A 15,783-nucleotide genomic window follows, 5' to 3' on the forward strand; every position below is an offset into this window, starting at 1 on the left:
TAAATGAAATCCAGATAGCTTTTTTGCTACCCTGAAGAATGCAACAACACTACACACAAACTGTTTATAAGGAATGCAGTTCTCCAATGTAGGATGATGGTGAAAAATGTGGAGAGCCCATCTCTGTGCGCAAACTGCGTCGCGCCACACCTCTGACCACCATGGGACCAGGACTTGGCATGGTAAAGGTGAAATGCGAAGATGGAATGTTCTGCGGGATAATATCTGTAAGATATTCTACCTGGTCATCACAACTGGGGAAATGTTGTTCATCAAAGGATGCCAGGGAGCAATAAAGCCTCCAGATGGCCTTTGAAAGCTGCCAATTTGGTTTACATATAAGTGAGGTAGGAATCAGCAAATGGGCAGCACATGGGAAATGATCTCTCAAGTACATGTCTGGGAGAACGGACCACTCGAGACAAAGGGCAAGCTGGGCAGTGTAGAACAAGTGGTCCAAATGGGAATAGGTGTGTGTAGAGTCTAGAAGGAACATGGGTGTTCCACTGTTAAGGCAGATTAGGTTGAGCTGACTGAGAATGTCAGCCAAGAGGGCACCTCTTGGGCAAGTTCGCTAAGAGCCCAAAATGGGAGGGTGTGCATTAAGGTCACGGAGAGGGGGAGTTGTCCAATAAGCTGGAGGAAGTCAGCCCTGGTGATACCGAATGATGGAGGGATGTAGATGGTACAAAGAGAAAAGATGAAATGGGGAAGGAAACTGCAGACTGTAACAGCTTCCAGCCAGGTGTTCAGTGAGATGGTTTGACCACGAATGTCATCCTGGATGAGCAGCATGACTCCTCCATGGGTCGGAACACCGTCCTTAGTGGGAAAGGTCAACGTTCACCAAAAAAGAACTGCAAGATATCAAAGCGGTCACGAGGATGCAATTTTGCTTCCTGAAGGCAGAAAACAAGTGGGCACTGTGATTCCCAGAACAGCCTTAATTCGCCCTTATTGGATTTAACATGAGATTTCCATTGGGGAAAGGGGAGGAGAGAAAAAATGAAGGGTTGTCACCTCAGCGGCTGCTGAGTGCCAGCTTCCAAAGATTAACTACTACAGAGTGCAGAGGCTGGAGGATCTGCTCCATAAGATCTAGAGAGGGGTTGGCATTCTCCTCAGGTCGGCTAGCACATTCCAGGGCAGAGAAATGGTTGGCAGTGCGCACCAGCGAGATGCAGTTCGGCCGGGTAAGAGTATCATGCAGTGAAACCATGGGAGAGCGTCTTCGAATCAGCAAAGAAAAGACTGTTGCCTTTGTTTGGTTTCTTTGAGCCTTTGCATTTGGCAGATGAAGATGAAGGTGTTTGTTGGCTGGCCGGACGTAAGTCTTCACAGGGGTATTCCTTCTGTCCTTACGGACTACGTGGTGGCACACCTTAGTGTTGAACATTGGTGTTTCAAAATTGTTTATTAGTGATTTTAGAGATTCATTGGACTGGTTGAGACCTATCTGCTAAAACTTGTTTTGGAATTGTATGTATGGTGATTTGTTAATAATTTTAATGTCAGCTACAGACTTGCTTCTGGCTTTAGAATTATTATTTCTATGTTATGTTCATTGTTAAAGATTTAAACATGGTTTTCGATTCTTATTAATTATTTGATATGACTATGAAGTTTACCAGCAGCTTCTTGTATGTCATAATGGGTGATGATATGGTGACAACTACTTACCTTTTGCAAATGTATGGCTTGATTCTACACATGTGAAATGCCATGTCTGTGCTAAAGTTACAAAAGTAATGAAAGTTACTGTATCACTGAAGAGTGGTAAGTTTATTTGGCGTAATCAGCATGGCCATGTTTGGAGATCCATTTGAAGAGGTTCCCGGTTTGAGAGAAATGAGTGACATTAATGTTTTGTGTGAGTGTGTGTGTGTCAGAGAGAGAGAGAGAGAGAGAGAGAGAGAGAGAGAGAGAGAGAGAGAGAGAGGAGGGGGGGGGGGAGGTGGAGCACATGCATACTTGTTCGTTACTAGTATATCAAAGTTGATGGTAATGTAATTTTTTCATGAATTTTTGAGTTGAGTTATTAGTCACTGGTAATAATGATTGAAATTGATGGGTATCATGGGGACTGTGCAAGCTATTTTGGTTAGGCTATGTTTTCAATAAACCTACATATAGAGCTTTGGCTTATTGGTATTGTAAACTTCATTTCAGCTATGCAGGCCACATGAAATTTCCCATACCAACTTTTTGCAGACTCATTTGTGTTTTAGTATCACAGATTTCACTTTCTGTATTTGTTAAGGTTTTTGAATTTTTGAGAATAGACTTTTAAATAAGTATTTGTTTGAAATGTCTTTAATATAACAAATGTCATACTTAGTCAGCCACCACCCAAAATCCAATTCCTGCAGTTGTCCCATTGGTTTTACATATGTTTTACAATTACATGTATCTTGGACTAGTTTTGTCTGTTTGCACCTTTAATGTGATATCATGGTCATCGTTTTGTGCAAGGGCAACATGGTGATGTCCACCAGCTTGATGACATCATGGGTCGAAACTGACTTATTTTGGTAGTTCCCAAATACCTTACACTCTACCCTAGATCTGTGACTTTGCTAGAAATCAGTCAGTCACCACAATTATCATTTAAAAATGTGCAAAGCAGAATGACAATATCACAGTCATCAACAAAGCCGCCATCTCCATTAGGTTTAGTACACAATGCACTCTAAGCCACCACCCACAGTAAATAAACAACATAATGTTAAAGAACACAACTGAAATATATAAACAAAACTATGGTAAACACTTCAGACATCACACTTGAAAGAGTATAACACTGCCTCATACTCCTGTTGTAGACTAGACCCAAAATCTTGTACTACTATCATTGCTCTTGTTAGCCATGGCCAAATGGCAAGGATGCTATTCAATCCCACAGACTACATAAATGTATTAATTTAAAACTACATACACATGGTGACAAACATATAAACAGAAACAGAGTTGCTAGTTTTAATATTCAAGCTATTTCAAAGCAGAAAGTGATTCACTAGTGTTTGTGTAAAATGGCCAGGACAGGTACTTGGTTCAAGGGTATGGAGAAATCCCAATGCACACAGAATTATGGTTGGCAACACTGGAACACAATCCTCCTTACAAATGTGGGCTAGGTTATGGAACTGCACCATGGCTTGTCACTTATTACACAAGTCTTATGACTGCAGATCAAATGATTTACATGTATTGCAGCACAAAGGAACACATCACAATGGTATACTGGTTTTGACAGGTGAAAAGGCATTTTCACAATCACAAACATGATTGGCCACACGGGCAGTGGGCTCTGTTACTTTATCATGAATGGTTCTACACAATGAGGCTAAACATTTCGAGGATGAAGCAAACGAAAGAAGCAGGAACTAGTGAAGCAGATGATTATTGGTTGCGGGAAACAGAATACGTCAGGAAGGAAGGACGGCAAAGAAAGAACAAAATTCAAGAAGATTGCAAGACCTTGTGGGTCATCAAGTGACACTACCAGAACCTCAAATCCCTGTTGGAGAGAAGTTTTGTAAAGCAAACGAAAGAAGCAGGAACTAGTGAAGCAGATGATTATTGGTTGCGGGAAACAGAATACGTCAGGAAGGAAGGACGGCAAAGAAAGAACAAAATTCAAGAAGATTGCAAGACCTTGTGGGTCATCAAGTGACACTACCAGAACCTCAAATCCCTGTTGGAGAGAAGTTTTGTAAAATTTACATCACTCACGAACTCACAGGTTAAAGTAGTGGATCAAAGCATGTGTCCAATTGCCCAAGAGACAGCTCAGTCGGAAGGTAGGTTATAGATACCAAATAAATCGGTCAGGTCTCACCAAACAGAGCACCTCAGTTTTAGTCAGGCCAACTTATGAGATGCACCTAAATTTTACCAAAACTTAAGGAGAATTTTTTTTTTTTTTTTATCTGGCCAATTACGATTATAAACGCAGTTTCTAACAGTTACTTCATTTTGTTGATATAGGACCCACCTCTTGACTTGTTCCACATCTTGAATGTTCTGAGTTATATTGGCGTACACACAGCACAATAACCGAGCTAAGCAATAAACGGACCAAAAGTAATTTGTGCCCGAAATGAGTGGATCCAATGTAGTACCCCAAATGACTTACACTAATGAAACCAATAACATCCATTTGAAGATTATCTCAAGTCCAGGTGAGGGGCAACACTCTGTATGTGAAGGGCTCATTAGTGCTTGCAGTATATCCTGTTCAGTAGTATGCTCACTCAATGTTTCTCTATTACCCGTCAGGGCGGTAAACAGTTTTTAGTTGTTTACAAAACAAAACTAAAAGTCAAACGCTTAGATCAGAAAAGGACAAGCAAACATATATTACGGAAATGAGTTCCCAAATATTCGTAGAAAGATGTCGCAATGACATTTTACGCAATACAAATGAAACAAACATTGAGTATATACACTGATTGACGTAGAAGACTAGAGTCGAAAGTTACAAGATGTTAACAACATGCTACGCGCGCAATATGCTCTGTAATGCGCATATCGGAATCATCTGGTACAGATTTTCCAAGCAAGAATGATGATACACCTTAAGCAACTTAAATTCTGTTTAGTTTAATGATCAGAGGGTGTCACTTGTTTGTGCTTCAAATTGTCAAATTCTGATTTGGACACCCTTACGAATAAGACAAGACGTGAATTAAACGAGCAATTTACCATTCTAAATGGCACATATCGCATACCACAATACTTACAAGACTGTATCACACAATATGTCACTGAAGCGCGAACATAAACATTACATTTTTCCCTCCTCAACCATAGTGCTCTCACTTTGTGTTTATGAATTAGTCACAGATGTTAAGTACTGTGGAACTACATCCTTGGATACCAACGATTCGCATTTTCCTGTCGTTGCAGTATTGCTGATATTTTGCGTTGCAACTTCACCTGTGTAATGACTGATTTAAATGCTGTTTGGTTCCAACAAAATGTTCAAATCATTAGCGGGCCTTATGCAAAAGAGATCTGATGGTAAATGCTGTTTTCGGTTTTTATTGCTCTGCATAGTGCTACGCTTCTATCTTGGCTAACCTGCAAGATCTCGTATTCAATTGAATGTGAGACGCGGGCTATTCGAAGAGTTGGGGCCATAGTACAGTATAATGTAAATTATGAAACGGCGGTTTTGCCCGTTTAAGATGCCAGGTTTTACATATTGATAAAATAAAATTCTAAAATACAAACAAGAAAGATGTGCGCTTTTAAACTAGGTTTTAAGTGACCGCAGTAATTGTGTTTAAAAGTAAGTAAATAATTTTAGAGTACAAACCTCTAACTGAGCAACGGTGTGTACAATGGAATGAAGCGTCCTAGCGAATTAAAACTGTGTGCAGGATCGGGAATCAAACCGGTAATCTTTCTTTCCATGGCAACCGAACGAACTATCCAGGCCCAAGAATTTTGTAATATTTAGTAGGGGAAGAATGACTCCTTAAATGCCTCTGTGTATGCTGTAATTGGTTTAATCAGTCGTCATTGTCCATATTGGAGCGATAAATACAGGACTGCAGTATATGCCTAGACTCCACACTTAATACTGGTTGTCGAAACTTAGAAAGTAGGATTCCACAAGACAGTTGATGCGTATCACCAAGCATCTACCAGTTCAACGTTTTCAGCATTTCAGTGATGCACTTCTTTAAGCCAAACAAATCTAACTATTCATAGTGCCCTTCTTTGTGTACGTTCAATATGTTCTGTTCTCTTTGACATGGGCTCCACACATTCGAACAGTATTCTAGAATGGTTCGCATGACTGTTTTGTAAGTGATCTGCATTTATAGACTGACTGTATTTTTCCAGTAACCTACAAATGAACCAAATTTGCCTGCAGCTTTACCTACAACTGAGTGTATGTTTAGAATGTTTATTATCAGCCAGCCACTCAGTACATTTTGATACAATTGGCCTTGTCAGCATGTAAGGTACAGCTTTATGAGTAAATAAAAATACAATAATTAGTGTACAATGGCAGACACTAGTTCACTTATTAGCATGTATGTGTAGCTACTGGAATACTTTTTTTATACACACACAGTTCATGAACTATAAATTGGCATCTTGCCATTGGGGGTTGCGGGGAGAGAGGATATGGTTTGCTGTGGGGAGAGGTGGGGTGCATGGCAGGGTAACAAGTAACAAGCATTACCTAATGTACTGTAAGTAAGCAGTGCAGGAAACATAAACCTGTGTTTTGAGCTTCCACAAGTTCCGGATAACTTGCTTCCTTTTCCAAACTGGAGTAGAAGGTAACACTCACAATGCGCCAGCACCGCCGCCAGCACTCATTTTTTAAAATAAAAAAATAATAATAAAAAAAACGCAATGAAAATAATGCAACAAAACATAGACAGTGACAGCACTTCTCAGCAATAAAGCAGACGACAATGCAGTCAACATCAGCTAATAGTACACTGCACAGTTGGCTATGAAGATCTGCAAATAAGTACAGCATGAAGTCTCCAGACTGCTGCCATCTGCTAACAATCACAACCAGGATTCCATGTGCCGGCTTATAGTTTCCACATAGTATAAACACTTAATTACAATTGTATATCAATTATGTACATTTACATTTTATCTGCAGTTACAGTTTACAGTTACTTATGGCTACTTGAGATGCATAATTCTAATTGTGTGATTGTTACATACAATTTTACTGAAAAGTACAGTTACTAAAAGCACAATTCTTGAACAGCACTCTCCATGGCTTCATCAACTGTGTAAAGTTCTCATTCACTTAGCAAAGTTTCTTAAACATCTTTAAAATTCTGTAAGGGAGTCAAGGGAGCTGTTTTTGAAAATTGTTGAAGAACTTCAGTCTCGTATGTGTATGGCTACTGTGTGTGTGTGAGAAAGCCTTGAGTATGATAAATCTATCATGTGGCTATTTTTGTTTATATTTTCTTTGGCATAAATTAGAGAATCGTAGATGTTATATCCTAGCCAGTAATGCCAACCGAGCCCGCTGCCAAAAAGTTTGGCAGCATCAAAGTCCGGACGCCGTCCGCATAAGCAGCGCCAGCGATACAGGAAATCGCCGCAAGTCTGCGCGCGCCACCGCTGGCTTCTGGCTTCTTAAGCGCTGGAGTCGCGAGCGCTAACACAGTTCTGGATTCGCCGCTCAGTTGTATACTCGCCACCGAATTGTGTACTTGCTAGTCAGTTGTGTGTTCATCGCAGCAGAGTTGTTGTTTGTCGTCAGCCGACGCTGACCTAGCCGCTCCGACTCGGACTAGACAGATTTCTGTAGACCATGTTCACCACTGTGTTCTGTATCGTCGTTAATAAAGATAAGTACCGACTTTCATTTAATCCGAGTGTCTGGGTTTTCATCTTTCTGTTCACTGTTCCAGCGGACCGGTCGGCCCGCTATTAAAAGTGTGGCGGTGACTTCGTAGGCCGTTTCTACAGCGAAGTGTTGTCGCTACGAAGGCCGCCACAAAACTGGCGACGAGGACTTCCGAACTCGTGTGCAGGGCTGGTTCAACTTGTTTCTTGAGATAGAATTTTGGGGGCTGGTTTAATTTGTGTTCACTACGTCTGCCGACTTACAACAGTTGATCTTGTTACAGAGTCAGCAAATACAAAGTCTGGTGGAATCAATCGCCAAACAAGCGGCTAATCCACCACCACACAAGGAACAAGCACAGGCAGCACCGCCTTTTCGTGCTTTTGAGGCATCACGAGAAGAATGGCAAGAATATTTCGCGCAGTTGCAGGCGCACATGTCAGTCTACAAAATCACAGGTAATGAGCGGCAGCTTTATTTAATTTCCACTGCAGGCGTAGAAGTCTATAGACTACTTTGTAAGTTGTTCCCGGAATCCAAGCCAGAAGCTTTAGACTATGACGTTGTTGTTAACAAGCTTGCTGAGTATTTCGAGTCGCGAGTTCATGTGGCAGCAGCCAGATTCAAGTTCTTCAGATTAAAGAAACTGCCACATCAATCTAATAAACAGTGGTTAACAGATTTACGGGGCCTCACCCGTCAGTGCCGATTTAATTGTGTGTGTGGAGCTTCCTACAGTGATGTCATGTTAGGAGACGCTATTACTCAAAACATTGCAGATTCTCGTGCTGCTATCTTAAAGTTGCCTGACCCGTCATTAGAGACTGTGATGAACATTATTGAAGCCCAAGATACTTTTGACTATGCTGAGTGTGAGTTAGATCAGCCATGTATTTCTCAAATTGCCTGTGCTAAGCAAGTTATGTCACGCCCGCGGCCCCACCGGCAGAGTCAGACTGTAAACACTAGCCGGCCGCGTCATGTTAAACACATTCGTCAGCCGCGTGTGCAAAATGATAGACTTAAGTCTTGCCCTAAGTGTGTTCTTGCTCATCCTCGTGAACGTTGCCCGTTACGAAACGCGGTTTGTCACTTCTGTCAAAGGAAAGGACACATCCAGACTGTTTGTTTGCGTAAACGCAAGAACAATTCTAGTGCTGCCCAGCCCATGGATATTCATGTTCTTCAAAGTCAGCCCGCCCAGAAGGTCGCGTTTAAAGACTCTTCCACGGTTCGTGTGGGTAATAAACTTGTTCGCAATAAGCCACCCACCCAGCCCTCTGCTAGGCGACCCAAGCGTAATTCAAACGCTGTAAAAAGTGATGTACAGACTGCAAGTGAAGCGGGAGTTGTTGTTCCACCCGCCCAACCCACGAGTTGTCGTAAGCAGCGAACACGCGCTAAACGCGCTGATTTTGTGTCTTCCGCCTCCGCTGCACCGATCCAGAGACAGTGTAATAAACTATTTGGGAAGCTACGCATCCAGGATAAGACCTTCAATTTTCAATTAGACACTGGTGCGTCTGTGACTCTCATAAATAGTGCTACGTATGCGGCTATCGGCCGCCCTAAACTTTCAGCGGCAAAACATTCTTTGGCTACTTATAGTGGAGAATAAATTCCTGTGTTAGGTGTATGTAGCGTGCCAGCCACATTCCGTGGCAATACAAAAACAGTTTCATTCACAGTGCTCCGCGCTACATACAGTGTAAACATTTTCGGATTAAACTGTTTTGACTTGTTTGGCCTGTCTATCCAAGACAATGTGTTGCAACTTAATTCTGTTGTTGTTCCTCAAGACAGCATAACCGATTTGTGTAACCGATACAGTGACATATTTAAAGACGAACTCGGTTGTGCTGCGAACTTTGCCGCTCATATTACGTTAAAAGATAATGCTCAGCCTCGATTTTTTCGTGCTCGTCCAGTGCCTCACGCCCTCCGGGCACCTGTAGAAGATGAACTTCGTCGTTGGCAAAACAACGGTGTTATTCAGCCCGTTTCAGCGAGCCAGTGGGCTTCTCCCTTAGTTATTATAAAGAAACCGTCTGGCAAGTTACGTTTGTGTGCTGATTTTAAGTCGACAGTTAATCCTCAGACTGTCATTGATTCTTTTCCTTTACCTAGACCGGACGAGCTGATGGATAAGTTAGGGGAAGCTCGTTTCTTTTCCAAAATTGACCTCCGTGAAGCATATTTGCAATTGCCCCTCGACGAGCAATCACAACAGTATTTTGTCATAAACACGTCGTTGGGGTTGTTCCGTTTTCTGCGTTTGCCTTTTGGTTGTGCGTCAGCTCCAGCTGTTTTTCAGCGTTTTTTGTCCCAACTTTTGGCTAATGTGCCATCGTGTTGCAACTATTTAGACGATATTGTTGTGTCCGGTCGGACGCCTGCTGAACATTTCCGTAATTTGGAGTGTTTGTTTACAGTGTTGTCTCAAGCAGGCCTACGTTGCAACATCGATAAATGTTCATTTTTCCTTACGGAGTTGGAGTATCTGGGACATGTTATTAATGCTCAAGGCATTCATCCCTCCCAGTCACATTTAGCAGCTATTCGTGATTTGCCCGCCCCTCGCAATCTGCATGAATTGCAAGCAGTTCTTGGCAAATTGACATATTATATTAGGTTTATACCTAATGCATCACAGATTGCTGCACCGTTGCATCGTCTCCGCCGTAAGAATGTTCCGTTTGTGTGGTCAGCTGATTGCCAATCAGCCTTTCAGCAGCTCAAAGAGGCTTTATTGAATGATCGTTGTCTGGTCCATTACGACCCTAACAAGCCTCTGGTGTTAGCTTGTGATGCTTCTTCTTTCGGTCTCGGTGCTGTGTTGTCTCACCGAGTCGGTAACACCGAACGTCCTATTGCGTTCGCATCTAAATTGCTAAACAAAGCTCAGTGTAATTATAGCCAATTGGACAAGGAAGCGTTGGCTATTGTGTTCGGTGTCACAAAATTCCATCACTACCTCTATGGTAGACCATTCTATTTAGTCACAGATCACAAGCCCCTGACGTCACTGTTTCATCCGTCTAAACCAGTTCCTCAGCGGACAACTCAGAGACTACAACGTTGGGCTCTTTTGTTATCACAATACCAGTATGAGATACTGTATCGCCCTACAGCTCAGCATGCAAACGCTGACGCGCTTTCTCGATTGCCGATTGCTGCGGATGATGTCTTCGATTCCTCTGACGACTCTTGCCATCAGATTGACGCCGATGAGCATCAATCCCTCCGGGATTTTCCGATTGATTATCGTCAGGTGGCACGTGAGACAGCTACGGATCCTCATCTGAGTTTACTATTACGTTTTGTTCAACGTGGTTGGCCGTCCAAGGCAAAGGACATATCGGATCCTGTGGTTCGTCGCTATTATCCGCAACGTCATCTGTTGTCTGTTTCGCACGGAGTTTTGCTGTTACGCACCGAGAATGACCAGCTTCGTGTAGTGGTTCCCCAAGTGCTCCACTCCAAGGTCCTCGACTTGTTGCATCAAGGTCATTGGGGAGTGGTCCGCACCAAGCAGCTTGCCCGCCGTCATTGTACATGGATCGGTATTGATAAGCAGATTACGCAGATGTCTACAGATTGTTCGACGTGTGCCGAACACCAAGCTGCTCCGCCTCAACGCTATTTTGAGTGGGCACGCCCTGCCGGTCCCTGGCAGCGAGTACATATTGATTTCGCTGGTCCATATTGGCATTCTCGTTGGCTCATCGTGATAGATGCATTTAGTAATTTTCCGTTTGTTGTGCCCATGCAGTCTACAACGTCTGCACAAACTATACAGGCGTTGACTTCAATTTTTTGTATTGAGGGTCTTCCAGAAGTTTTAGTGTCTGACAATGGTCCACAATTTACCTCTGCTGAATTTGAAGGTTTTTGTTCTGCTAATGGCATTCGCCATGTTCTTACTCCGCCGTTCCACCCTCAATCGAATGGTGCAGCGGAACGTTTTGTACGCACATTCAAGGATCATATGGACCGCCTTCGTGCTACGCACTCTCGTCAGCAGGTCCTCATCACGTTCCTGTCGTCGTACCGGACCACGCCACGCGACGGCCCTTCGCCTGCGGAGCTTCTCCACGGCCGTCGTCATCGCACCCTACTACGGTTGTTGCACCCCCCGGATCGACCCGCCGCTTCTGAGCATCGCACGCGTTTTCAGCGCAACGACGCCGTTTTTTTCAGAGTTTATCACGGTCGCCGTCGTTGGGAACGTGGTACCGTGATAAGTGTCCAGGGTCGCGGTTTTTATACTGTTCAAGGTGCTACTGGGGTGCACAGGAGGCATCAGAACCAGTTGCGCCGCGCTGGCCGCCCGGATTCTGCCGCTCGTTCTTTGTCCACAGATTTGGTCCGCGGCGGGTTCCAGCCGCGCCTTCCGACTTCGCTGCCGCCCCCAGGGCAGCAGCAGCAGCCGTCGCCGCTACCACGCCGACAGCCCGTCCCATTGATGCCTCCCGCGCAGCTTCATACGGGAGCGCCCCGGGTGGTCGCTCCGGCGCCTGCGGTCCCTCTTCAGTCGCCACCGCCTTCGGAGCTGATGGACGTCGACCCCTCAGCCGGGCCGCCTTCCCAAGCGGTGGCTGTGCAGCCTGTACTGCAGCCGCTTTCCTTGGGCACCCCCAAGGAGTCTGACACCGCAGCGCCTTGTCCGGCGCTCACTCAGCAGCCGTCGACGCAGCGTCAGGAGACGCTGCCTCTCTTCGTGGGTCCCGACGCCCCGTCGCGTCCAGTACCAGAAGCTGCGCCCGTGGTCACAGGCGTGCACCCTGACCTCGGTTTTCAGTTGGTGTTTCCCGAGGCCCCGCGCAGCCAATGCTGGGGTGCGGACCGGGGACTGCCACCGACAAGTCTCCGCCCCGGTCTCTTCTGCTACGTCTGCGGCCAGACCCCTCCCCCGCCGTCGACGCTCGCCACGTCATTATTCCACGACGGTGCGGCGATTTGGGGGGGAGGAGTGTTATATCCTAGCCAGTAATGCCAACCGAGCCCGCTGCCAAAAAGGTTGGCAGCATCAAAGTCCGGACGCCGTCCGCATAAGCAGCGCCAGCGATACAGGAAATCGCCGCAAGTCTGCGCGCGCCACCGCTGGCTTCTGGCTTCTTAAGCGCTGGATTCGCGAGCGCTAACACAGTTCTGGATTCGCCGCTCAGTTGTATACTCGCCACCGAATTGTGTACTTGCTAGTCAGTTGTGTGTTCATCGCAGCAGAGTTGTTGTTTGTCGTCAGCCGACGCTGACCTAGCCGCTCCGACTCGGACTAGACAGATTTCTGTAGACCATGTTCACCACTGTGTTCTGTATCGTCGTTAATAAAGATAAGTACCGACTTTCATTTAATCCGAGTGTCTGGGTTTTCATCTTTCTGTTCACTGTTCCAGCGGACCGGTCGGCCCGCTAATAAAAGTGTGGCGGTGACTTCGTAGGCCGTTTCTACAGCGAAGTGTTGTCGCTACGAAGGCTGCCACAAAAGTAGATGTAAAGGCTGGGGACTGCCACAATATTAAGTGATCTGAACTGACTTCTGCAAGTCTCTCTGGGAGGCAAACTCTGATTGCATCTAACGGCTTTCTTCTGCCACTGAAAAATGTAGGTCGACTCTGGTGTACCAAGTGCAGAAGTATGAAACCGAAATTTCCCTATAGATGGTGCAGGTGTACAAGTGTGAAGCCGGAATTTCCATATAGATGGTGTTAGTTATCAGTGTAGGTCCCGCGAGACCACGTCTGCAGTGCCATCTGCTTCCTGTAATGTCTGACAATTAATGTTAACACATAGTAACCCAAGCTCCATACATCGGTATCCATAAACCCGGAAACATGTGCTTCGAACCCATTTGAGGGGGAGGACTCGTGATGGGCGGGTGCTGTGCTGCCGGCTATAGCAAGCAAAAGTCGTCATGTGCATTGTGTATACACAACACAGCTAAACTGTTGTGTGCGAAAACTCATGCTTTGTGTGTGCGTGGCAAATTTATTGTGTGAAGACCTGGGCGTGGTCACTTTGTGTCGCAGTTGCTGCCGGTCTACTGGCAGCACGGTGGCCATGGAAGTCAGGCTGGTTTTGTTTTGAGCTGTCTGATCTGCCACCACCGTGTCCCAGTCAGAAACTGTCACAGGGCACCCTCCCTGCTCCTCCAAGAGTAGGTAAATTCCTATATCAGGGCCCGTGGTGCTACCTGGATACCCCTGCATTTTCTATGCTAGGGCTGGCGCTCTTCAGGGAAACCTAAAGGTGCCAGCGAATGAACAACCAGAGCCCCTTGACAGTGCCGGACTGACTTCGGAAACCGCTATCGCAAACACATTGGGTAAATCCAAAGCCCCAGTCTGCTGTGGCGTCCAGTCTCTGGGCTCCCGCAGCCATCCCTTCACAAACATCACTAAAGCTAAAACATGTAAACAAACAGACACAGACGTGATGCCAGCGACAAAGCATCCGGCTCCTAGTCGGCTCGCTTCGGAGTGTTCCACTACTGGAGATGACATGGAGCTCGGTGAGGAGACTGTAGTCGCCAATATCACCACTTCCAAACCCTTGCCCCAATTTCATCCCCAGAAAAGGATGAAATTATGGCAAAGAGGGATCAACCCTCAACATCAGGGTCCCAGCCAAAACAGAAGAGGGAAAAGATACCCTCCCATTATTGCCACAATCCAAAATGGCACCACGAAAATAATGAAAGAAATTATGCTGATGTTAAAAGGTGTCAACACCTCATGTAGGGGCACATCGGTAAAATTTCAGGCCTCCACACCTCCTGATTATAGCACGATAAAAGATTATTTCCAGATGAACAACATTCCCCATTACACTTATCCGACAACAGAGTGAGACACATTCAAGGAGGTGATTAAAGAGCTCCCTCATGACACTGACACAGCAGAAATCAAGGCAGACCTCATCTTCTGCAAATTTAAAGTCATAGAGGTCAAATAAGATACGCACGCCTCTGACCCGGCAAAACCAGCTGAAGGTCGCAAAAAGCGCGCATCCTCCCTGCCCAGCAGAACCACGAACTACACTCCTGGAAATTGAAATAAGAACACCGTGAATTCATTGTCCCAGGAAGGGGAAACTTTATTGACACATTCCTGGAGTCAGATACATCACATGATCACACTGACAGAACCACAGGCACATAGACACAGGCAACAGAGCATGCACAATGTCGGCACTAGTACAGTGTATATCCACCTTTCGCAGCAATGCAGGCTGCTATTCTCCCATGGAGACGATCGTAGAGATGCTGGATGTAGTCCTGTGGAACGGCTTGCCATGCCATTTCCACCTGGCGCCTCAGTTGGACCAGCATTCGTGCTGGACGTGCAGACCGCGTGAGACGACGCTTCATCCAGTCCCAAACATGCTCAATGGGGGACAGATCCGGAGATCTTGCTGGCCAGGGTAGTTGACTTACACCTTCTAGAGCACGTTGGGTGGCACGGGATACATGCGGACGTGCATTGTCCTGTTGGAACAGCAAGTTCCCTTGCCGGTCTAGGAATGGTAGAACGATGGGTTCGATGACGGTTTGGATGTACCGTGCACTATTCAGTGTCCCCTCGACGATCACCAGTGGTGTACGGCCAGTGTAGGAGATCGCTCCCCACACCATGATGCCGGGTGTTGGCCCTGTGTGCCTCGGTCGTATGCAGTCCTGATTGTGGCGCTCACCTGCACGGCGCCAAACACGCATACGACCATCATTGGCACAAAGGCAGAAGCGACTCTCATCGCTGAAGACGACACGTCTCCATTCGTCCCTCCATTCACGCCTGTCGCGACACCACTGGAGGCGGGCTGCACGATGTTGGGGCGTGAGCAGAAGACGGCCTAACGGTGTGCGGGACCGTAGCCCAGCTTCATGGAGACGGTTGCGAATGGTCCTCGCCGATACCCCAGGAGCAACAGTGTCCCTAATTTGCTGGGAAGTGGCGGTGCGGTCCCCTACGGCACTGCGTAGGATCCTACGGTCTTGGCGTGCATCCGTGCGTCGCTGCGGTCCAGTCCCAGGTCGACGGGCACGTGCACCTTCCGCCGACCACTGGCGACAACATCGATGTACTGTGGAGACCTCACGCCCCACGTGTTGAGCAATTAGGCGGTACGTCCACCCGGCCTCCCGCATGCCCACTATACGCCCTCGCTCAAAGTCCGTCAACTGCACATACGGTTCACGTCCACGCTGTCGCGGCATGCTACCAGTGTTAAAGACTGCAATGGAGCTCCGTATGCCACGGCAAACTGGCTGACACTGACGGCGGCGGTGCACAAATGCTGCGCAGCTAGCGCCATTCGACGGCCAACACCGCGGTTCCTGGTGTGTCCGCTGTGCCGTGCGTGTGATCATTGCTTGTACAGCCCTCTCGCAGTGTCCGGAGCAAGTATGGTGGGTCTGACACACCGGTGTCAATGTGTTCTTT

The 15,783-nt window shown here is 46.2% G+C and overlaps 2 protein-coding genes across 2 annotated transcripts in view; one reads left to right on the forward strand and one right to left on the reverse strand.

Annotated features, from left to right (window-relative positions):
- Positions 1–4,875, reverse strand: part of LOC126234692 (transcriptional adapter 3-B) — a 55,003-nt gene extending 50,128 nt beyond the window's left edge. Inside the window, exon 1 of the mRNA XM_049943432.1 lies at positions 4,743–4,875. The gene's annotated coding sequence lies outside the window, so the exon portion shown is untranslated. The remainder of the gene's footprint in view (positions 1–4,742) is intronic.
- LOC126235414 (proline-rich protein 2-like) lies at positions 1,801–12,335 on the forward strand. The gene is made up of 2 exons (XM_049944135.1): positions 1,801–1,870; positions 11,704–12,335. Exons 1-2 carry the CDS (start codon positions 1,801–1,803, stop codon positions 12,333–12,335), a joined length of 702 nt encoding a protein of 233 aa, XP_049800092.1.
- Positions 12,336–15,783: the final 3,448 nt, after the last annotated feature.

This window comes from Schistocerca nitens, chromosome 2 (assembly GCF_023898315.1).
Source record: "Schistocerca nitens isolate TAMUIC-IGC-003100 chromosome 2, iqSchNite1.1, whole genome shotgun sequence".
Classification (NCBI taxonomy): Eukaryota; Metazoa; Arthropoda; class Insecta; order Orthoptera; family Acrididae; genus Schistocerca; species Schistocerca nitens.

Excerpts from the sequence above, each read along its gene's own strand:
- LOC126235414 (XM_049944135.1), top strand. The coding sequence starts at position 1,801 with ATGGCCATGTTTGGAGATCCATTTGAAGAGGTTCCCGGTTTGAGAGAA. Across the intron at positions 1,871-11,703 it reads GAGTGACATTAATGTTTTGT|ATTTGGTCCGCGGCGGGTTC; the intron begins GTGAGTGTGTGT and ends CTTTGTCCACAG.